General features: G+C 43.2%; 1 protein-coding gene across 2 annotated transcripts in view; it reads left to right on the top strand.

Annotated features, from left to right (window-relative positions):
* Positions 1-6,839: 6,839 nt before the first annotated feature.
* UVRAG (UV radiation resistance associated) overlaps positions 6,840-24,538 on the top strand; it is an 84,368-nt gene continuing 66,669 nt past the window's right edge. Inside the window, exons 1-4 of one of the 2 annotated variants that reach the window (XM_087720985.1) lie at positions 6,840-7,216; positions 19,416-19,533; positions 20,290-20,324; positions 22,619-22,690. In XM_087720985.1, the coding sequence (XP_087577111.1) occupies positions 7,139-7,216; positions 19,416-19,533; positions 20,290-20,324; positions 22,619-22,690 (303 nt within the window). In that variant the 5' untranslated portion in view covers positions 6,840-7,138. Of the gene's footprint in view, positions 7,217-19,415; positions 19,534-20,289; positions 20,325-22,618; positions 22,781-24,538 lie in introns of both variants that reach the window. The other variant, XM_087720984.1, reaches the window with a different exon arrangement.

The raw sequence follows: 24,538 nt of genomic DNA, 5'->3' as shown, positions 1-24,538 counted from the left end.
GAGTGACGTCGAGTTGGCCACGCCCACACGGTCACATGACCACCGAGCCCCGCCTACCCAGCTAGTCATTAGGGCAGAGAACCGGTTGTTAAATTATTTGAATCCCACCACTGACTTGCACGCAGTGTTCAAAATACAGAAATTTGAAGCTCAGCTGCTTATCTTCTAAGGCAAGTAGCAATAGCAATAGCAGTTAGACTTATATACCGCTTCATAGGGCTTTCAGCCCTCTCTAAGCAGTTTACAGAGTCAGCATATCGCCCCCACAGTCTGGGTCCTCATTTCACCCACCTCGGAAGGATGGAAGGCTGAGTCGACCTTGAGCCGGTGAGATTAGAACCGCTGAACTGCAGATAACAGTCAGCTGAAGTGGCCTGCAGTACTGCACCCTAACCACTGCGCCACCTCAGCTCTAGAATAGCAGGGGCACGGAAATCAGCTGAGCCAGAAAGAAGGAAATATAGGATAGGACAGGACGGGCTGATCATCCGAACCAGCTGAATCCCACCACTGGTTAAGACCAGTTGACTGCATAGAAACACAATCTTTCCGTCTCTCTCCGCCCCCCCCCCCATCAAAATCTATCATTCTCCCTCTCCCACCAACTCATTTCAACTTTCCATAACTCTCTTTCCATCTCCCACACCATCCGATACAACTGATGAAGCTTCCAGGATTGGGAGCGAAACGTCTTCTTCCTCTTCAAAAAAAAAATAAGTCCAGTTGTCTTTTCAAAAATTAAACAAAAAAAACACACCCTCTTTTGATACAGCTGGATGACCGAGAAGCTTCCTAGACAATTTAAGAAGGGTTTATATCAAGACGCCTCTGAGCTGCACCTGGGATCAGGCCGTTCTTTCTCTTCTTCTTTCTATCACATCATAATTCAGGGGTCAATCTTAACAGATTAACAGAGTTGGAAGGGACCTTGCAGGTCATCTAGTCCAACCCCCTGCCCAAGCAGGAGAGCCTACACCATTTCGGACAAATGGCAGTCCAGTCTCTTCTTGAAAGCCTCCAGGGATGAAGCTCCCACAACTTCTGTTCCATGGGTTGATTGTTCTCACTGTCAGAAAATGTCTCCTTATTTCCAGGTTGAATTTCTCCTTGATCAGTTTCCATCCATCGTTCCTTGTCTGGCCTTCAGGTGTTTTGGAAAATAGCTTGGCCCCCTTCCTCTCTGGGGCAGCCCCTCAAATATTGGAAGATGCCCTCGTGTCTCCCCTGGTCCTTCTCTTCACTAGACTAGCCAGGCCCAGTTCCTGCAGCCGTCCACCATATGTTTTAGTCCCTCATCATCTTGGTTGCTTTTCTCTGCCCTCTTCCTAGAGTCTCAACGACATTTTTTATATCGTGGTGATCAAAACTGGATGCAGTACTCAAGGTGTGATCTATATGGACACTTTGGGTTTTTCTTGTCTAAGTGTAAAACTTTACTTTTCTCTACGTTGAATTTAATTTTGCTTTTTTAAAAGTTTCCCGGGCGTTTGTGCAAAACCTCAACCGTGATGCGGTATAAACAGTTTCCTGTCCAATAGGTGTAATTTTTTTTCCCAGTAGTCCATCCATTAAAACGAGGGAGCAACCTGTGTCCCCCCCCCCACCATGTCATCCCGAGATTGCTCTTCCCAAATTTAGCTGCAAAATAGCCATATTTTCCCACTACTGTTTCAAGACGTGAGAAAGGCGAGGTGAAAGGAGGTTTTAAGGGTGCCAAAAAGTTGCTTTCTTGAACGGTTCGGCCAGGCCTTAAAAAAATATTTCCCTTTATTTAAAAGCATGTACTGTAGAAAAATCCTTTGCTATGTTTGTCAGCCAGTTAAGAAGGAGAATTTAATCCGGATGAAAGTTTGGGAGAAAACCTTGGGGCTTACCAATAACTTTGGTAATTTTTAAAAAGAATGCAGAAATGATATCGAAGTTTTCTGCTCTGGGCAGGAGGCCGGACTAGAAGACCTCCAAGTTCCCTTCCAGATTCCTATTCCGTTCCATTCCATTCTATTTTCTGTTCTGTTCTGTTCTGTTCTATTCTATTCTTCTATTCTATTCCATTCTATTCTATTTTATTATTCTATGCTATTCTATTCCATTCCTATTTTTATTCCTATTCCTATTTCATTCCATTCCATATTCTATTCTATTCTATTTTCTATTCTATTCTATTTTCTATTCTATTCCTTATACTATTCTATTTCTTATTCTATTTTATTCCATTCCCTATTCTATTCCTATTCTATTCTATTCTTCTATTCCATTCTATTCTATGCTATTCTATTCCATTCCTATTTTTATTCCTATTCCTATTTCATTCCATTCCATTCCATTTTCTATTCTATTCTATTCTATTTTCTATTCTATTCCTTATACTATTCTTTTCTTATTCTATTTTATTCCATTCCACTCCCTATTCTATTCCTATTCTATTCTTCTATTCCATTCTATTCCTATTCCTATTCTATTCTTCTATTCCATTCTATTCTATTATTCTATGATATTCTATTCCATTCCTATTCTTATTCTTATTCCTATTTCATTCCATTCCTTTTTCTATTCTATTCTATTTTCTATTCTATTCTATTTTCTATTCTATTCTATTTTCTATTCCTTATACTATTCTATTATTCCATTCTATTCCATTCTATTCCATTCCATTCCCTATTCTATTCCTATTCTATTCCTATTCTATTCCTATTCTATTCCTATTCTATTCTATTCTTCTATTCCATTCAATTCCTATTCCTATTCTATTCTATTGTTACTCCTACTCCTATTCCTATTCCTTTCTTTGCTGTTCTTATTGCATCTCATCCCATCCCATCCCATCCCATCCTCCGGTCCATTTTAGATTGATGTATATATGCTAGTTATCCGGTGTAATGTATTTCCTATTTCTAAATGTTTACATGTTGGCTGAAGCTTTGTAAAGGAATAAATTCGGAGCCAATCATGCTGACATGTTAACATATGTTTAAATGTTTTGCACTATTGTATGTTTAACCCTTAGCCTTCCAAGTGTTTTAACTGCCAATAATAATTGAAGCTATATATATGTGCCTTTGTGTAATGCAGTTTTTTTCTCCAAACTTGGCCACTTTAAGGTGTCTGAACTTCAACCCCCCAGAATCCCCAAGCCAGCATTTAAGTCTGGACATCTTAAAAGTCACATTTGGAAAAAAAAAAACTGGTGTAATGCAAAAAGCCAGGGGCTTAATTAATGTTTAAGGTTCTCTGACGCTGATCATGTTACACACATATTCATTTAGAAAAATTTGACTTCTGCATTCTGGAAACATTTCACGGAGAGGACTGAACATAGGGGTTGGGCTGGAAGATTTTGTATAAATTTATAAAAATAAACATTAAACAAAAATACACTGGTTTACTGCTTGTTATTTTCCTGGATCTGGTCTTCAAAAGTTTAGTCTGTAAGCAACATTCTGCAGAGTGCAGAAAAATGAGAAATAATAAACTAAAGATGAGGAAAAATCAAGGTTACACCAACAGAATTTATTATACCAGCATCTCACCAAAGTTTTCCATTCCTCTCGGCTTCAACTATGTTGATATATATCTCTTCATACATTATTCTTTTAAGCATTTTAATTTTTTTGTAGCTGTCATCGATTCTATCCAACTACAACCTCCTTGCCTTCCTCTTCTTCATTTTTCTACCGCAGGTTTTTATGCTTTAGTCCTTATTAATTTTATGGGATCAAGCCACCTTAAGAATGAATTGTGGTTTAAAAATTGAGAAGATTGAGCTGGAAATGTGTATAAATAAGACTGGATAAACGACTGAACTATGATTAGTGCTGTTTGAAAACCACCCTAAGAATATATAAACAGATGCAGCCTTCAGCTGGTTTGATCAACCCAAATACCCCAATAAGACTCTATTAGGCTATATACACAGTCATTGAGTGGTGCGGTGGCCAAGAGGTGGTGCTCTCACCTCACAATCAGGAGGCTCAGAGTTCAATCCTAGGTAGAGGCAGATATTTCTCTCTCTGGGCATGTTATAATTATATCTGCTGAATATAACTCCGTATTGGTGACAGGAAGGGCATCCAGCCAGTCAACACTCGGCTCCAGTTGCCCAGACTCCACCCCGCAAGGGATTATGGGGTCATTAAAAGATGATGATGATACACAGTTAGTCATTGACAATCACCACAATTGAGCCCCAAGTTTTTGTCGCTAAGCAAGACAGCTTAGTGAATTTGGCCTCATTTTAAAATCCATCTTGCCACGGTTGTTAAGCGGACCGTTGCAGTTGAGTTAGTAATGCAGTTGTTAAGTGAATCTGGCTTCCCCATTACTTTTGCTGCTTCTGAGAACGTCCCCAGGATACGGCAACTGCCATAAATATGAATCAGTTGCAAACCCCTGAATTTTGATCACACGAGGATGCTGCAGTGATCAGAGGTGTGAAAAATAGCCGTAAGTCACTTTTTTTCAGTGCCGTAACTGTGAAACGTCCCTAAATGTTTGTAAGTCAAGAACTACCTGTATAATTCAGCAGATGCAGGTAGTCCTCAACTTACGACCAACAATGGAGCCCCAAATGTTTGTTCAGTGAGGCATTTGTCAAGCGAGTTTTGCCCCATTTCTTGTCTTCGTTGATAAGTGAATCACGGCAGTTGGCAAGTTGGTTAGCCTGGATGTTAAGTGAATCTGGTTTCCTCATTGACTTTGCTTGTTGGGTCATAAGAGTGGATCGCCTGGCCTTGGGACACAGCGATGGTCGTAAATGTGAACCAATTGCCAAGTGCCTGAATTTGGATCGCATTATTATGGGGAGGCTGCAAAGATGGTAACTCTGAAAAAGTCGCTTTTTTCAGTGCTGTGGTAACTTTGAAGGTTCACTAAGTGAACTGTTTTAAGTTGAGGACTATCCGTACACCTCTTCTGAAGGTATGCCAACTTTTCTAAGGAAGGCAGTACATCAGATGCTCTGTCATTGTTGAAGGCATTAAAGAGTCTGATGGGGAGAGGGAAGCCACCCCCACTCCTAGAAGAATGAAATATTTTGAGGAATATTAAAAAAAAGGCAGAGTATTATATTTTCCAAAGGGAGAAATTGAGAAACGTGTTTTTTTAGAGGCAGAAAGCAGCTCCCCACTTTCCTTAATAGCCCACATCAGATGTCAACACTTAAGAGCTAAAGAGCTTGTTGAAAGCTAGATAGCTCTATTCATAGGCAAAGCAAGAGATCTCCCCAAGGCAGGATATTTTGAAGCAGAAGCAGTGTCAGGCCTGCAGCCATCTTTTCTTTTGGATCTTTGGCCTGCCACACTTTCTATTATTCTACTTTGCATTTTCTGTTATGGGAAAATTGGAGGGGGGGATTGTATGGAGTTAGATGCTATGTAGCCATAACAACATTCTTTCTAGAAAGCCAAGGTCATCCTTTGTCTTTTCACCTCTGAACCCGACCGGAACTGGATGGGTGGAAGCTGCCAGCATGGCAGTGGAAGATTGGACCATGTGATGGACTTGTGGGTGTGGGGGCAGGATCTTGAACTTTCAGCTGGGTGGGGAAAACCAGGAAGCTTTCAGATTCGGGTTTTCCCAGATGTGCCAACATGCCTCTCTTAATAAATTGGAATTTTGAGGAATCCTTTGCCTCGGACTCTGATTTAATTTTGGATCCTATTTGGAACCCTAACAGGCAGAATGGTAGGATGAAAAGCAGCCATCACTCAAGATCCAAAACAGGACAAAGCTGTTAAGCCACAATAGGAATTATTGCATTAACCTCAGAGCAGTCCGAACATCAACCAAACTTAGCTCAGACAAACACCTAAGATTTGTATTTTGCTTATAGAGCCAGCTATTACCCTACATAACCCCTGCAGGGCCGCATGGGAATCTGACAACAGCCAATAGGAATACACGCTCTTGCACAGAAACAGGAAGCTCAAGTGCAAAGCTTAAGAGAAGGTATAAAATCCACTCTCAACTACATTTTGTCAGCTGCCCCAGAATGATGGCCTTGGTGGTCCTGTTCATCATTAAGCCTTCTTTCCAATTGGCCACCCATTTTTCCGGTCTTTTTCCCATATTGGAAATGAACCCCCAATGGACATTACTTCCCCACAAGGGAATATCTCTGAAATTATAACTGAACCGGTTACCTAGTTATTATTTGAATTATTTTAAAGGGCTGTGAGGATCAATTGTGATATAATTATCCCTGATTTAAACTGTTTTTTTTTTTATTTTCTTTTCTTTCATGGTATCATGAACATTTTGTTCTTATATTGAGCTATAAAAATAAACAGAAGCCACTGCCAACAGAGTCCAACTTTATTCATTGTGCATTTTATGCCATTAACAAAAGTTCTTTGTGGTGGCTTGCAGAAAAGCCACAAACATTTTTAATTCCCGTTTTTTTGCAAATGGGCGACGCAATGCATGATGGGTGATACAGCATCCCTCTAGACAAGCCGGGCCCGGCCTCCTTCATCTGTTGCTATGGAGATGCGCTCCCCTCCCTCCGAACGTCACTTGACAAAACAAGACCACGTGACCCCCTGTCCTCGGCTTTCCACCCTTCACCTAGTTCCATCCGTCTGTCCATCACTATAAAGCTCCGTCCAATCGCGAAGGACGTCTTATATAGTATCCCTTTAGGCCCGCCCCTTGTAAGGAGCCCGCCGACCAATGAGGGGCGAGATGCGCGTTCGCTGTCCATAGAGGCGGTGTTTCCAAATACACACGCAGACGTAACGAAGCGCCTCAGAAAGACGGAGACGTTGGTTAGACCGACGTGCTTAGGGACCAATGCGTCCGCATTGCCGCAAGGAGGAAGCCCGCCTTCCTCCCCGAGGAGCCAATCAGCGGGCGGCGTGTCTCCGTCGCTCCGTCTTCTAGTCGCTTCAGCCGTATTGGAAATAACAGGGCTTCGCGGAGAAGCGCGGGAGGCCCTGGAGTCGTTTCGCCGGTCCCGGAAAAAGCGAGCTGGAGGCTTTCAAAGGAGCCCCGGGGGCGGCCGCCGGGACCTTTCGGAGGCCTCGTCGTCACCCTTAACTCTTCCAAATCCTCCACCGGCAGCGGCAGGAGCGGGCTCAATGCGCATGCGCCAAGGCCTCTCCTGCTTCCGAGCCCTCCGGGCCGCCGCCGGGTCGCCGTCAGCATGAGCCAAAGTGCTGCCGTCCTGCCCCAGCCGGGTCCCACCTCCCGCTCCATGCATGTGGAGCTGCCGTCTCAGCAGGTCGGTCGGTGTTTTTTGCTGCGGGCCCGGGAGGGAAAGGGTTAACGAGCCGCGGGAGCGAGCACGTGAGAGGGGGGCGGGGCCTGGGGAGGGGAGGGGGGCCTCGCTCCCTCGATTCCACGCGCGTCCTCGCCGCTTCACTTCCAGCTCCCGTCCTGCTTCCGGGTGTCTGGAATCGCGCGCTCATCACAAAAACCCTGTGAGTTGGGTTAGGGTGAGAGTGAGTGAGTGGTCCAAAGTCACCCAGCTGGCTTTCGTGCCTATGGCAGAACTAGAACTCACCATCACCTGGTGATTGGCCCAAAGTCACCTAGTGTTTTATGCCTATTGCAGAGATAGAACTCACCATCTCCTGGTGATTGGATCAAAGTCACCCAGCTGGCTTTCATGCCTAAGGCAGAACTAGAACTCATAGACTCCTGGTGATTGGCCCAAAGTCACCCAGCTGGCTTTCATGCCTAAGGCAGAACTAGAACTCACAGACTCCCCGGTGATTGGCCCAAAGTCACTCAGCAGGCTTTCATGCCTAAGACAGAACTAGAACTGACAGACTCCTTGTGATTGGCCCAAAGTCACTCAGCTGGCTTTCATACCTAAGACAGAACTAGAACTGACAGACTCCTTGTGATTGGCCCAAAGTCACTCAGCAGGCTTTCATGCCTAAGGCAGAACTAGAACTCACAGACTCCTTGTGATTGGCTCAAAGTCACTCAGCAGGCTTTCATGCCTAAGGCAGAACTAGAACTCATAGACTCCTGGTGATTGGCCCAAAGTCACCCAGCTGGCTTTCATGCCTAAGGCAGAACTAGAACTCACAGACTCCTGGTGATTGGCCCAAAGTCACTCAGCAGGCTTTCATGCCTAAGGCAGAACTAGAACTCACAGACTCCTGGTGATTGGCCCAAAGTCACTCAGCTGGCTTTCATGCCAAGGCAGGACTAGAACTCACAGGCCCCCCGGTGATTGGCCCAAAGTCACTCAGCAGGCTTTCATGCCTAAGGCAGAACTAGAACTCACAGACTCCTGGTGATTGGCCCAAAGTCACTCAGCAGGCTTTCATGCCAAGGCAGGACTAGAACTCACAGACTCCTGGTGATTGGCCCAAAGTCACTCAGCAGGCTTTCATGCCAAGGCAGGACTAGAACTCACAGACTTCTGGTGATTGGCCCAAAGTTACTCAGCAGGCTTTCATGCCAAGGCAGGACTAGAACTTACAGTCTCCTGGTGATTGGGCCAAAGTCACCCAGTGGGTTTTACGCCTAATGTGGAACTAGAACTTCCTGTCTCTTAGTGATTAGACCAAAGTCACCCAATGGGCTTCCTTGGTGGGACTAGAACTCACCGCCTTCTGGTTCCTTAGGCCAGCACCTTAACTCCTGGACTGATGTATATCAAAGTAGCTCTGCTATTATTTTTTGGACTTTACGCTGCCCTATAACACAGGACCAGTGAATGTGTGGCATTCCTTTCCCTAATTCATGACCTTTTAAAAGGAGTCAAATGACCAGCTGTCTGCAAGGAATATAAATCCGTCCATTCCCCACTTTCCCGTCAGAGCTGAAGAAGATTCTTGGATGAGAAGTGAAACATCTTTCAAAAGAAAAAACAAGAAAGTCCAGTTGCCTCCTGAAAAAAGCACCTTTGGGACAGTCCTTCCCCTAATTATGTCTTTGTGAAATAAATGACTTTATTATAAAAGGTGCAATGCAACAGAACAGGGACGATTGATTCAGTCGGCTTTCTCTTAAAGTCTTACGTTATATGAAATATTTTCTGTAATTCCATCCTAAAGAATGGCTATTCGGAAGGAATCAAAACATGCCGATGTCAGTGCTCTTAATCGATCTCTCTAGTTTGCTGGCCTGAAAAAGGAGTTTGAGAACTCAGAAGCATCCTAGGTAGGGCAGACTGTTTCCAATGGCTTTCCAAGCTTCTGGGTTGTTAGAGCACAGTCATCACATGATCATAGCCCATGGTCAAGATTATCTCTTTGAAGAAACAGCATTGCGGTTTTTATAAGGATGATTAACATACCTACTTACACTTTTGGGTTCTTAGTGTTCTCTGGGCTTTTGGTTGTTTTCCTACAGAAGTTTCATTATTCGTTCATGCACAGTTGATGTTCCTTAGCTTGGCAACGAAATCTGCAGGAAAACATCGAAGCCCAGAGAACACTAAGAATGCATAAGTTTATGCTCTAAACTTTATTTAGAGCAGGGTGAGGAACTATGGCCCTTTTATTATTTTTATTACTTCCTCCACAACTGTGGGTTTCAACTCACAGCTGACTTGTGAGTTGAAACCCATAGTTGTGGAGGAAGTCCACAAGTCACAAAGGGACCATATTTTCCCCAACCTGCCTCCTTCGTGCCATTTTAGGTACACGAGGGGTCCTTTGGGATATATATAGTCCTTAGGAACGGAACTCTTTGCAGAAGAGCAAGGACTGATATGATCTTAACTGAGCCCCAGACAAAAGTTTTTTTTATAGATTCCTTTGAAATACATGCTGCTTCTGCTTACTCCTCCCACTACTTTTCTTTGATCAAATAATGAACGTTCAAAATGATAAGATGAGCCACACTAAAGCGGTGTCTGTTGTTGGTATTTGATTTATACATCTGTTGACATTCTAGAATATCATTTTTAATAACTTCCTTAGCCAACTATAATTATATTGCTTGTGTATGCTTTGCCTTTGGGTCAAGTGGGAGAGATTACATTTCTCTTGCTAGTATTGTGCATGTAAGCTGTATAATAATTATGTGGTCTACATTTGGTAGAGCTATGGAAAAATGTATTCCAAGCATTTAAACATTTTAACATGCCTAATGTCTGACCATTTAATCGCCAGGCATTTATTAAGCTGAGATAAGTAGAAATTAGGATCTTGATTTTAGCACAATTACTTTCAGGTGTTTCCTCAGAACAAGAGGCTAAAAAAGCTCATTTTAATCCTGTTGGTATTTGCCTTACATCTGCTTATAGACGTGGCACGACAAAACCGCGCTCGACTAAAGCGCGCCCGATTAAACTGCGTCGCTGACGTCATCAACAGGGCGACAACAGCGAGCGCGGAGAAAGAAGGGCACTAAATAGCGCTTTGAAAGCAAGCCGATTCAAGTTAAGGTAAGGGTTAGGTTTAGGGTTAGGTTTAGGGTTAGGTTAAGGGTTAGGGTTAGGTTTAGGGTTAGGTTAAGGGTTAGGGTTAGGTTTAGGGTTAGGTTAAGGGTTAGGGTTAGGTTTAGGGTTAGGTTAAGGGTTAGGGTTAGGTTAAGGGTTAGGGTTAGGTTAAGGGTTAGGATTAGGTTAAGGGTTAGGTTTAGGATTAGGTTTAGGGGGGTTAGGTTTAGGTTTAGGGGTTAATTTTAGGTTTAGCGTTTACAGCGTGCTTTTTTCTCCGCGCTGTTGTCGCGCTGTGATGACGTCAGCTACGCGGTTTCGTCGAGCGCCCTTTAGTCGAACGCGGTTTTGTGGTGGAACCGCTTATAGAAGCAGTATTTTTGCATTACCCTTACAGCTTTGTTCTGGAGATGAGCTTGAATGCAGATTGGAAATCAGTAGAGGCAGTGTGGAATACAAGACCTGGCTTGCATGATATTTTTTCTGCTAGAAATTGTAATATAAGAGCATGGTCAAAAAACAGAGTGTCTGATCATCTGCCAGAATGCGTTATGAATTGATTCAGTCAGTTAAATAAGTGCTTAGTATAGTACAATGCTTCTTTATCTACAACTACTAAAATTTTCATTGGGTTTGTCTGTTTATATTCCCAAGATATCTCAGACAGTACCTTACGCCCAAACAATTTTTGAATAAAGACCCCTAAAATTTGCTAACTTAAAGAATGTGTAAAATATCAAAATGCAAAATAAAATTTCATCATGTGACCATGGGAATGCTGTAATGATTGTAAGTATGAAAAATGGTCGCTTCAGACAGTCACTAAACACACAGGAGTACAGATAGTCAAGCACTACCTGTACTCCTGTGCAATTGAAATTGAAAGTAGTGGCTACCGCAGTGTCCCCGCAGTCACATGATTGTGATTTTGAATGTTCTGGCTTCCTACAAGCAGAGTCACTGGGGAAGCCAGCGGGAAGTTATACCCGCTCTCAGTGCTTTTTTGCCCACCTGTGGTCATTCTGTTTATCTATTTACCTTAAGTAAATATTAACTTACTGATGTTTGTTTGCCAATTATTATTTTTCTATTTATGATATATGCTCTTCTGGGGTGACCATATGACGATCCAGCATTGGTGTAAATATGTATGTATGTATGTATGTGTGTGTGTGTATGTGTGTATGTATGTGTGTGTATCTATCTATATCTATATCTATATCTATATCTATATCTATCTATCTATCTATCTATCTATCTATCTATCTATCTATCTATCTATCTATCTATCTATCTATCTATCTATCTATCTATCTATCTATCTATATATATATATATATATATATAGTCAGCCTAATATTTAGTGTCCATTCTGGTAATGTCAGACTACACTGTCTCTCTCCCAAAGGATGACCCAACGGATCACAGAGTTGCTTAGCTAGACAGGTAATCCTTGACTTATAACAGTGACGTGTGACAATTTTTCACACTTACGACCATTGCAACATTCCTGTGATCAAAATTCAGATGCTTGGCAACCGATTCATAGTTATGACAATTGCAGTGTCCTGGGATCACGTGATCCTCTTTTGCAACTTTCTGATCAGCAAAGTCAACGGGGAAACCAGATTCCTTTAACAACCGTGTTAACTAACTTAGCAACTTTGGTGATTCACCTAACGACTGTGGGGAGAAAGGTTGTAAAATGGGACAAAATTCACTTAACCCCACCCGAATGATGAATGAATGTTGTGTTCTACTTTTACTTATGTATTGTTTTATGTCTCACTGTCTTGTATTCCCCTCCTCATAAATTGTAAGCCGCCCTGAGTCCCCTCAGGGAAAAGGGCGGCCTATAAATAATAAACCATAAACCATAAACCGTCTCGCTTAGTAGCAGAGATTTCGGGCTCAATTGTGGTTGTAAGTCAAAGGCTGTGCACTAACGTGGATGATTAGTCTGCTAATAGAACATTTTAGATTGTGCATTTTTCTAGACCGGCAGTATAAATGTGTGGAAGAGCAGGCTGTGTAGAAAAATTGCAGGCCCCTGCGCTGTCTTCCTCTCCTCCCTTTGAGCCTTCTCATCATCATCAGCCCAGCGGAGTTGCCAATAAAGCTGCAACCTTGAAACAGGTGTGTGGGAGCAAAACAAAAGAGACCCCTGTGTTTTGCAAACCTTACATCCACCAGAAAACAAAGTAAAGCAGCCAAATTTAAAAAAAAAGGTATTTCTTCCTTCAAAGGGAGTGGAGGAGAGGCACAACGATGCGGAAACACAACATGGGGAGGTGCAGTTATTTTACACGCTGGCCATTAGCAGAAAAGTAAAAGGTACAAGAAATTCCAGAGAAAGGAATCAATACCAAACGGTGTTTATAACAAAAGTTGGGCTTTAGAAGACTTGTTAGACAAGTTTGAAATTGGGAGCAATTTGTTTTGAGCTCTAGAGCCAATTTAGCTCCTCTTATTGCTAATAATATTCTAAAGTGATCGGTGGTGAAATTCAATTTTTTTTTACTACAGATTCTCTGGGTGTGACTTGGTGGGTGTGGTGTGGCTTGGTGGGCATGGCAGGGGAAGGATACTGCAAAATCTCCATTCCCACTCTGGGGCCAGCCAGAGGTGGCATATGCCAATTCTCTGAACTACTCAAAATTTCCGCTACCGGTTCTCCAGGGTCTGTCAGAACCTGCTGAATTTCACCCCTGGAAGTGATCCTCTTACACTTTTTCTAGCAAAAGAAAAGTGAGTGAAAAGGACCTGGTGATTAGATAAGAAGCTATCAAGCACCAAACATTCTTAGCTTGTGATCATGTTCTTTATAAGCATTTCAAGAAGTCCCGGAAAAGTCCTGTTTTCTTAATTCCTAGCAGATTTTTCAGAAGAGAAATTCTTCGGGTGGAATGTGAAGCTGATTCTTCATTACATTTGAAGTGCCCAGCCAATTATTTCATAACTTCTTGGCACTCTGAATCAAAACGGGGGCTGGGAAGGGTAAGCTTGTTCTTAGATTTTACTCTCTTAGCTAATCCCAGGGCAGATAATACTGGTTGAAGTAGCTGAATAAATTTGCTATAATCCCTTTCCTTGAGGTTACAGCCACATAAGCAAGAGGAAAAGAAAGTGTCAAGTTGCCTAGATAGGCTTCTACTTTGCCCCATGTTATTAATTTGGCATTACGTTTGCAGGGTGAGATTTTTGAGTTTTAACTCCTGCAAAAGGCCCCCACTGTAGAGTTGACCTAAATTATCATTTCTGTGTAAAGTGTGTAAAGTTTAGTGAAGTGGAGACAACTCTCACATAACATAGCTGGATAATTACACATTTATTTGTACTGATACCAATAGAAGAGAATCTTCCTAGCTCAGGCTTGTGGCAGCCATGTAGTCTCTAAGCTTGGGGTTGTGCTTGCAAGCATTTTATCACCTGAGTAACTAACATCATCAGTGTTTAGGGAGTGTGGTGTTTGCTGCCTGTTCATATACTGTAGCTTGCCTTGCCAGGGTTGGTTGGGGTATGGTTTTGATAAACTTAAGATCTACCAGGGAGGAAAACCACACTCCCACTACTTTAAAACTACTTTATGCAATCTGAGAGCAAATATACCACTCACCAGCACTGATGATGTTACCTGCTCAGGTGATGAAATGCCTGCAGGCAAATCTCGAGCTCAGACAGCACAAATGACTTCTACTGAATTGCAAGTTGGGAATGTAGGTTACTTCTCTCTCTCTTTTAATTTATCTCTCTTTCAGGGATGCTGTAGTTTCTAGTTTTTATCCTCACTAATTATTTGAGGTGCAAGTCACAAGTTCATTCGAGATTGCCTTCATTTGCAACAGCTTTGACCCGTGTTTCTGTTCTTGAATAGCTGTTCGAATAATATACCCTTGACAATTTAAAAAACTTGGATAAAAAATAAAAAATTCTTTGGGTGGTCTTTAGCAGAACATACCCATGTCCTCTGGGTATAATGGATTCCATCTTCATGCTTAATTATTGGAATTGTCATTTGCTATACCTTGTTGGCATTAATGCGATGTAGTTGTGTTTCTAATGTCCAGAGAATGGTAGGAGGAGCCCAACGGCATTTGCTGAAACGAAGCTAATTTCCATTAATCTCCTTAAGTGTTCAAAATAGTTGAGCGTGTGAGTGATTGAACTATACTAAATCACAGTATTGTTTCGGAAGAAGTTTCTATTAACGGGGGAAATTTAATTTGCATGCTGGAAGATGGCTTTTTTCCTATGGCTATACTGTGTTATATCTTTGGTTTTTCATTTTTCCTTCCCTGCAGAACAATTGCACAAACAAACCTGTTACAATAATTTAAAGAGAGCGAAGTGTTGAAAGCGAATGTTTATTACACTTTGTTCTGTGCAAGTCTTGTCTATTAAAATTTTACGCTGAGCAACTTTTTCAACTCGTAAGGTTCTTAATGAGCTTAATACTCCATGGGAGTTATATCCCCGTTGGGCTGTGAATAGGCTACTGAGTAGAACAGAGCTATATTCTTAGTACATTCCTTTGAATAGTATTTGAGTAACAACGTAAGCTTAACGTTGAGAGTAGTCACACTGCCATCAGTTGATCTCTTTGAAGTTGCTTTGCTGATTTGTTGGTGTTCAGTCAGCAGATGCATTTTTATTTAGAAATAAAGGAACACCTCTTTCATGGGGATGTTATTTCAATTCTACTGCGCAGTGGTTAGGGTGCAGTACTGCAGGCCACTTCAGCTGACTGTTAGCTGCAGTTCAGCGGTTCAAATCTCACCGGCTCAAGGTTGACTCAGCCTTCCATCCTTCCGAGGTGGGTGAAATGAGGACCCAGACTGTGGGGGCGATATGCTGACTCTGTAAACCGCTTAGAGAGGGCTGAAAGCCCTATGAAGCGGTATATAAGTCTAACTGCTATTGCTATCCGCTGTGTTTTAGGTACAGCAAAGATTTCTCCAGATTTTATTCACGCAACTACCTGTGGCTGCCGTAGCCTCTCAGAAATTCTTTATTACTGCAGCTTATTTTTTGAAACAGGTGGCCAAATCTCCCCCAAAAGCTGGAGTCTCCATTCTTGCAGTGCCCTGGAGATTCCTGAGGCACCGTAAGAACCCGAAAACACTCTAGAACTGTCATGGTGGACCTATGGCACGCGTTCCATAAATGGCACGTGGAGCCCTTTCTGCGGGCACGTGGGCTGTTGCCCCAGCTCAGCTCCACTGCGCATGCACGCGCGCCTCCCGCTGGCAAGGTGATTTTTGGGTCTCTGCCGCGCATGTGCGGGGGCGGGGGGGGTTTGTCCGTGAGTGGGTGGGGGGAGTGTGGGGGCGCCCCCATGCCCCATTTTTGGTCCCAGGAGGCTTCAGGGAGGCCTGCTAGGCCCAAAATGGGGGGTGCGGAAGGGTTGTGCGTGCATGTGCGGGGTAGGGTGGGGCGGTGTGTGTGTGTGTGTGTGTGTGTGTCATGCCTGCATTGCATTATGGGTATGGGCACATGTGAATACGCTGTCCCTTTCGGCACGTGAGGACAAAGGTTAGTTATCACTGCTCTAGAAAATACTATGAGGGCAATATTAATTTTGTAATATGTTAGCTTCCAATGTAGTTATTTTTTTAAAGTTTGATTTGTATAGCCACTCAAATTCATGCATTTGAGATAAGGGGCTATGTATCTCAAATGAGGACTCTAAATGGCTTACAGAAATGAAAAGCAATACAAAAATACTAAAACATACTTTAAAAGTGTCATGTAAAAAATTAAATGAATCTTAACAAAATTTGGTAATGAATGAAGCCTAGGGAAGGGTTTTTAGGTACTTTTGGCATTTTGAGGTGTCTTATTTAAGATCCAGAATATACATGTATTTATTCAAGAGTTTCCAGGGCTTATAAACCATTTAAATCACAATCAGCTCTGAATGTCATATATTCCCCTACTTCTGTATCCCCAGAAGAACACATCAGGATAGCTGATGCGCAAAATACATTGCAACGCTTATTGCAAAGCCTCTCAGCTATCAAACGACAACCCGGCCTTCACGTGGTGCCCCCCGTTCCCACCAATCGGGCTCTGTCGACCCTTGGGACTGGCTCTCCCTTGGGTATATCCAGCCGAAACAGCTTCCATGGATCGCCGTATCCATTCCAATCAGTCCTTTTTAGGGCTAAACAATATCGGTTGCCTCAATGTGCAAACATTGCTACCGAAAACAGTGGCGTCAAATTTCCATGGAAGTCGCCTATACCCACGATGGGTGAAGAGGCGTCAAGTACAAGTACAAGTACAAGAAGAACACAAACACAAAAAAGTAACAATCCATGTAATTTAGGAAGTCACATATATAGGGCTAGGAACACGCAACCACCCAACCAAACATCAGGCAACTTAGAGAAGCCAACCTATTCCAGCTCCTGAGAGCTTTTGGAACAACCAGCTCTGACTTCCTAAGAGAGAGGAGAAGATGTCCAGGAAAATGCTTCCCCCAAACAACTGAAGAAGCTACTTGGATAAGCAGCGAAACGTTTGAAACCAACAAGGAAAAGAGTCCAGTGGCCATGACTCAACTTCTAGACTAGGAGGAAGCGGTGATTGAAAAGGCACTGACTGTCAACAGTTCGATCCTGACCAGCTAAGCTTGACTCGGCCTTCCATCCTTCCAAGGTGGTTAAAATGAGGATCCCCCGTTTGTTGGGGGCAAGAGGATGACATTGTAAACCATTTAGAGGGGGCTGAAAAGGACTGTGAACCGGTATACAAGTCTCAAGGGCTATTGCTGTCTGTCCATGGCCCCTAAAGATGCAGTCCCTGAATTGGGGGACACAGATGGAACCCACCTTATTTGATGTTATCCGGAAGGCAGATATCCAGGCCCTGCGTTCTATGAAGGGCTTTCACAAGCAGAACTTTGAATCACACCCAATTGGTAGCTAGGGCAATTCTCAAAGCATGATGCTGCTCAGTGCATCAGGAAATGCTTGTACCTACTGGAACCTACTGTGTTCTGGAGCAGCAGAAAATGCTCTTCAAGGGCAGCCCCACGGAGATCTTGCCACAGTGGTCCAATTGATTTTTGTAAATGTTCAGGAAGATGGGTACAACAGAATTCTTGCTGCAGTGTTTGACTGGCACATGAGCCTGTCAGTGCCCTGCTCTGGCCCTGTAAACTGATATGGGGAAAAAGGAAATTTGATATGCCAGGAAATGGTAAGGGAAGAGTTTCAAAGCAGCCTCTTATTATTTTCTTTCCTTCGTGAGAAGAAGAGTTCCCTGGAAGAAAAAGAGGATATGATTCTCTATTGACTCAAGTTTCCAATGAAAGGATATTAGCCACAGCAATAGCCGACTTATATACCGCTTTCCAGTCCTCTCTAAGCAGTTTACAAAGTCATCATCTTGCCCCCCACAATCTGCGTCCTCATTTTACTGACCTCGGAAGGATGGAAGTCAACCTTGAGCCAGTCAGGATCTGGCAGTGGGCAGAGTTACGCCTGCAATACTGCATTTGGCGCCCCTACAGCTCGGAAATTAATAAGATTTATTAAAACAAGACAGAATAATTACCTATTAATGTTTTCCTTTTGGTAGTGACATATTCAAGTTTTTATGTAGAGAATGATGTGTATTTGGAAAAGGCCTGCTTTTTTTTTTTGTATACTCTCATTTAATACTTTTAATAAAAGAATAAATGGAAAGTTGTAAATCCTTAGGTTTGTTTATTTATCTACCATCGTATTTCTTACCAAATGTGACTCATTAATGAAAAAGAAAACCCGATGACGTGGTAAAGAATTCCATGCTTCTTTCCGTATAGATGGCTACTTGCAACTTGTGTTGCAAATTGAGTAAAACAAATTATGTGTAAAATGTAGAAGTAGTCAAGGGGAATTGAAATTTCCTCTAACACTAAGTTGCTGAAAGAGTTATTGCTGTCCATTGAAAAGTAGGAAGCCAAGCATTCTAGTTTATAAGCTCAACTTTTCTTTAAAAAAAAAGAGAAAAACAGTCTTTGAATAGTTTAGGAAAACTGAATGTCTTTCTCCAGATGGTTTTTATCTCTTGCTTTCTTCCTGGAATGCTGTTTTGTAGTTCTTGTTAATGGGTTTAAACCATGTTGATAGTTAATAGCCGTTGAGATCGTAATGTGATTTTCTCGTTCAGAATGAAGTGGATAGGAAGAGATAATTTTAATTGGCACTGGTCATAGTGTGGTTTGTTTGTAAGTGTGTTTAACAGAAGAAGTTGCAGGAGGTTGCCGAAATTGGTGAAATACTCCTACGTACTGCTTGCTTTCTGCTGAAACATTTCTGTTTTTCAATGTCCCAAAGGCGTTTTTTTTTCAGGAGGCAACCGGAACTTTCTCTGCTTTACCCTTTCTTCCTTTCCCTCCTCATCCCCTTTCTGGTGCTTTTTTTCAGGAGGGAAATGAACTTTCTTGCTTTGTCCTTTTGAAGACGTTTCGCTTCTCACCCAAGAAGCTTCTTCAGCTCTGACTGGATGGTGGGAGAATTGAGGATTGATTCTCCTTGCAGGCAGCTGGTCATTTGAATCCTTTTAGAGGGTCGTTGAGGCCACTTGGAGGATTATCTGTGTCCTCAGGATCACCCGAGTGGTGCAAATAGGTGTGGAGCCTTCTTGGGGCTCCTGAAAAGATTGTGTTTTGGAGCTGTGCTTTCTGCAGGATGTTTCAGCAGTTCCACACCCATTTGAAACCACTCAGGTGACCTTGAGACAAACCTCCAAGTGGCCTCAGCGACTCTCTTAAAAAAAATGCAAATGACCAGCTGTTTGCAAGGAGTATAGGAGGACTCTGTACATTTTTAACTGAAGCTACACATAACGAGAGAATTTATTTTGCTTTCTACATCTGGGTGCTTAAGGAACACACGCAGGATTTTTATTTGAAAGGCTGTGTCAGAGAGACAATAGGAGGCTGGGCCCTTGAGAACAAAGCTTTATAAAGAATAAAAATACCTCAAAACAAACATGAGCAATTCTTACCCAGCGTTCCATGTTAAACAATATAGCATTTGTCAAATAGCGAACACTGCTTAATATTTGTTAACGTTTTCTTTTCCAGCGTCGCCTCCGTCATTTGCGTAACATCGCAGCCCGGAATATTGTCAATAGGAACGGTTATCGCCTCCTGGATACCTATTTCACGCTTCACTTGTGCGACAACATAAATATATGTAAAGGTAAAGAGATGTCTGTTTCTATCATTGATTTACATCACCATCTCCTCAGTTTGTCTAAAGCAGGGGTGTCAAACTCATTGAGGGGCGCATCAGGGTGGTTTTTGACCTCAAAGGGCTGGGGTGGGTGTGGCCAGGGTGGGAGCGGCCAGTTCAATGTCACTCGTGTTGGGGGCACCTGTGGCGGCCTGAGTGCCTGCGAAAACAGGCTCCCAAGCTCCGTTTTTGGTTGCAACGACTTTCTGAAACCCTCTGCCAGCGAACAGAGCTCAGGAGGGATGCCCAATTCCACCATGCTGTACAGTAGAAGCCATTTTAAGGCACAACAGGTTGCATCTTAACAGAACACACACCCCAAGGGATATTAGGGGTGTCTTACCCCCGGAGTATTTTTTTCCAGAGAGTAAGTCATCTCTGCACCAAGTTTGGTTGAAATTGCTCCAGGCGTTCCAGAGTTATGCTGGAACACCCACACCCACAAATCAAGGAGACAGCCATGTTTATATATACTTGGATCAAAGAAAGCTGGCTTTTCTGATAACAAGAGTTCAATGGGTATGGGTTCTCACAGGCTTGGTTTCCATGTAATCCAAGGATAATACTTTATGACAATAATTGTTTGCATATCCTGCCATCTCTAGGGCTTCCAGTTGATTTTAATTATCATTTGCTGTTTTGCTCTCCCGGCTGGATAGCCTTGGGAATCTGTGCAATGTGATCCCTAACTTCCTTTTAATTTCTTTTCTTTTTTCTTAATAGAATTTTATAAGAGTGAAGTCATAAAGAATTCATTGGTAAGTGAACAGTTATTATCTTTACTAAGATTTTCCTTTTAATTTTTTCCTTCAAATTGTTAATCCCACTTTATAAGGCCACACTTGGAATATTGCATCCAGCTTTGGTTACCACAATGTAAAAAAGATGTTGAGATTCTAGAAAGAGTGCAGAGAAGAGCAACAAAGAGGATTAGGGGACTGGAGGCTAAAATGTATGAATGTACGGTTGCTGGAACTGGGCATGGCTAGTCTAGTGAAGAGAAGGACCAGGGAAGACAGGATAGCAGTCTTCCAGTATTTGAGGGGCTGCCACAGAGAAGAGGGGGGTCAAGCTAGTCTCCAAAACACCTGAGGGCAGGACAAGAAGCAATGGATGGAAACTAAGCAAGAAGAGAAGCAACCTAGAACTGAGGAGACATTTCCTGACAGCGAGGACAATTAACCAGTGGAACAGCTTGCCTCCAGAAGTTGTGACATTGAAAGCTTTTAAGAAGAGATTGGATAACAATTTGTCTGAAGGGATGTAGGGTTTCATGCCTAAGCAGGGGGTTAGATTAAAAGACCCCCAAGGTCCCTTCCAACTCTGTTATTCTGTTCTATTCTAATTAATTAGAATTAGATTAATGGCTTCTGCGGGCTGTAGTTTGAGGACCCCTGAGATAAGGTCATAGCTGATCTATCAATTGTTAGTGAAGGTTTTAATGACAATTTGTAATTAAGCAGAGCTCCCAAAAGGTTGAAATCTGTCCCTTTGGAAAAAGTCTTTCCAATACAGGTAATCTTCCTAGTTCCCAAAGCTGATACATATGCAGGTAGTCCTCGATTTACAACATGTTCACTTAGTGACCGTTCGAAGTTACGACGGCACTGAAAAAATGATGACTGTTTTTCACACTTACGACCGTTGCAGTGCCCCGGGGTCACATGATCCCCTTTTGCGACCTTCCGACCAGCAAAGTCAATGGAGAAACTAGATCCACTTAAGAGCCATGTTACTAATTTAGCAACTGCAGTGATTCATGTGGCAAACGTGGCCAAGAAAAGTCATTAAATGGGGCAAAACTCGTTTTAACATATTTCTGGCTTAGCAACATAAACTTTGGGCAGTTGTAAGTTGGGAACCTCCTGTGTCCACATTAGGGCTGTGCTGCACTTTGGATTCAGATGAAGAGACACCTGTATTTTGGACTTAATAGACTCTCCCTGGTGAATCCTAACAGCTAGACAAGGACCTAGAGTAGGGGTCGGCAACCTTAAACACTCAAAGAGCTACAAAGCTCCTAACCGGAAGCCCCCCGTTTAATTCTGGAGCCGACCGGAAGTCCGGTTCCCCCACCATAGAGTCTCCTCCTAGCACGGCGTCCTTTTTTTTCTCTACCTGTTCTAACCGAAAGCTCTATCAATTGTGGAGCCAACTGGCGACCGGGAGGGATGAAAGAGCCACATGCGGCTCCAGAGCCGCAGTTTGCCGACCCCTGGACTAGACTGGCCCAGTTCCAAGTAGCACCTTGTGTTGTCCGTTCCCGATGAAGCTAATCCCATCAACCCTGAACAGCTGACTCTCCCATGAATGGAACAGATTTTGCAATTGTCTAATTTTTTTTGGGGGGGGGGGAATCCAGATTACTTGCCCTTCAATGTTCTTTGGAAACCTATTATGTGGCCGAGCAATTGGCCGCATCAGGACGAACTTTGAACAACTCACTTAGCCACCCTCTTTGGAAGCCTTTTTGAACACACCTTGTTTGTCCTTGTTTAACAACTGGTCACTTAGCCACCATTCCGAGTTACAACAGATCTCCCCAGAGCTACTTAATAGCCTATTTTGGAAGTTCTGATGCGCCCCCACACCCACAGGGTTATTTTATGTATTACTTGTTTGTTTATAAAATTTGCAGGCCACCCGTCTTAACCTCAAGGCAACTCTGGGCAGCTTAGAATCATAAATGGTTAAAACTTAAAAATGACGGTTACGTAATTGCATTTGGGATGCTTAGCAACCCGGCTCATTTCAACAGCTGTTTTCAGCATCCCGTCTGAATGGGATTGTGGGAATGCAATTTTCAGCCTTTTTTTGCTGATTTTGAACCATTAAATGGACCCATTTAATGACTGCTGCAACACGGTAGCAAAATTGGTACTATTGGGCGTGGCCACATGGTGATACGCTTAATGACCACACACGACTTAGGGCTCTAATTCCGGATTTCAATTCCGGTCTTAATGTTGAGGACTACTGATATACTAATCTCTGTTTGGGAAAACAATCTGGAATATTTACAGTGGATTTCCCCTTATTTCCACATGAACAGAATCCAACATGGCGCAGCCTTGATTTTGGTCTAATGCCCGATCGCCTTGATACGTCTGTATCCTGTTTTGTGGTGAGGATATGGGGTGGCAAGAATGATACCTATCAGCTACTGATTGAGTGGAAAGTCACTCTAGATGGACTCAAATATTTGGGCCAGCAGGTAAAAGAAAAGTATACTGTTTCAACTTGGATTGGCTATTTAAGAATATTTACAGCAAATATCTGTTGATGGAATAGCAAAGAATTATTGCAAGAGATAAGTGAAGATGCTCAATCATTCAGGTTATGGTGGTCCCAAAGATCCTTTTCAAAAGGCAACCGGACTTTCTTAATGGTTGTTTTTTTCCTTGGAAACGTTTCACTTCTCATCCAAGAAATTTCTGAAGTGAAGAACTGAAGAAGCTTCTTGGATGAGAAGCGAAACATTTTCAAGGGGAAAAAAAACTAAGAAAGTCCGATTGCCTTTTGAAAAGGACTGTTGGTGCAAGATAATAAAGTTAGCAGATGCTGGACAAAATATTGGCAGCTTAATAGGAATCTTCTATATATTACTAAAACTCTTACTGTGTTTATCTGCTTGTACCATCAAGGTAGCTCAAACCATATATTATACCACAACAATATTTGAATCAAGATAACCTAAAATTCATTAATTTAAAAATCAAGCTGCCTAAAATTCATTAATTTAAACAATTAATTTTAAAAATGCATAAAAGAATCCAGGACTCATTAGTCCTGTGGAATTGAAATTTCCACGATGTTCAGGTCATTTCTATGTGCAAAATTGTGGCTATTGGAGCCGTCCCTGTAGCCACAATTTCAACACTCCCTGCCAATTTCCCACAAGCAAAGTCGGTGGGGAAGCCAGCAGGAAGTCAAATGTCAATCCCGCTGCTTTGCCTGCCTATGATCTTCCTGTTTATTTGCATAATTGACTTGTTACTGAACTTCAATTGCCACTACCATTAATTTCCAATTTATGAAATATACTTTACTTAGATGACCATGAGACCGTCCAGCATTAGGGTTCCCAGCTCCCGCGGCTTGGCACATTTGGGATACCCCCTAGGTATCGATGGTTGTGGGCCGGCTGGCGGACAGAGAGAGTTCCAGAAGCCAGCCCACAACCACAGAGCGCACTCCTAGAGCGGCCGCTGCTGGAAGTCTCTGCAGCCGAGTTTTGGAGTTTGGAAGCCGGAGAAGAAGTTATGCTCGGAGCACGGCGGGGATGGAACAGGCTCTCGAGCAACACCACCCCCCCTCTCCAGCCGGGCAGAGCTCCATGCACTGACCTAGGGGGGGTATCCCAAATGTGCCAAGCTGGGGAGCGGGCAGAGCACCACGTGCCTTGGCGCCCTAGGGATACCCCTTAGGTCAGTGAATGGCGTTCTGCCCGGCTGGAGAGGGGGGAGGCTGCTCGTGACCATAGTCACCTCATGGCTGCTTCGCCCCTGAGGCTGTGCCCGGCTCTTCAGGAGCCAGTTCGCAAGGGAGCAGCCGCCTGGCAACTCCCTCCTCCGGCCAGGCAGAACACCACTCCCCAACCTAGCGGTATCCCCAAGGCGGCAAGCAACGTGAGCGCCTTTCCCCCCCTGGCTCCTGCGACTTGGCGCCTTCGGGATAACGCTAGGTCGGTGAGCGGTGCTCTGCCTGGCCGGTGGGGGGGGGTTGTCAAGGGGGCTTAATTTTGGGGTGGGCTTATATTTTTGTCCACGCGAAAAATGTGGCAAGGCGTTAGTTTCAGGACAGGTCGTATTTTTGGGGAAACACGGTAAGATGCCTCCAGTGAATTCCAGATGTTTAGCTTTGGGCGTGCTTCAGTAGACTATAAATACTGAAGGTTTAGCAGATTTATTGTGCATTTTGTGGGGTGGCCAAGGCCCCTGAAAGCGAAGGCTATGTGTGATTATGTGTCCGT

Source organism: Thamnophis sirtalis, unplaced genomic scaffold (genome assembly GCF_051295495.1).
Source record: "Thamnophis sirtalis isolate CommonGarterSnake01/CBP01778 unplaced genomic scaffold, rThaSir2_p1.2 scaffold_8, whole genome shotgun sequence".
In the NCBI taxonomy this organism is placed as follows: Eukaryota; Metazoa; Chordata; class Lepidosauria; order Squamata; family Natricidae; genus Thamnophis; species Thamnophis sirtalis.
This window is presented reverse-complemented; position numbering and strand designations above follow the sequence as displayed.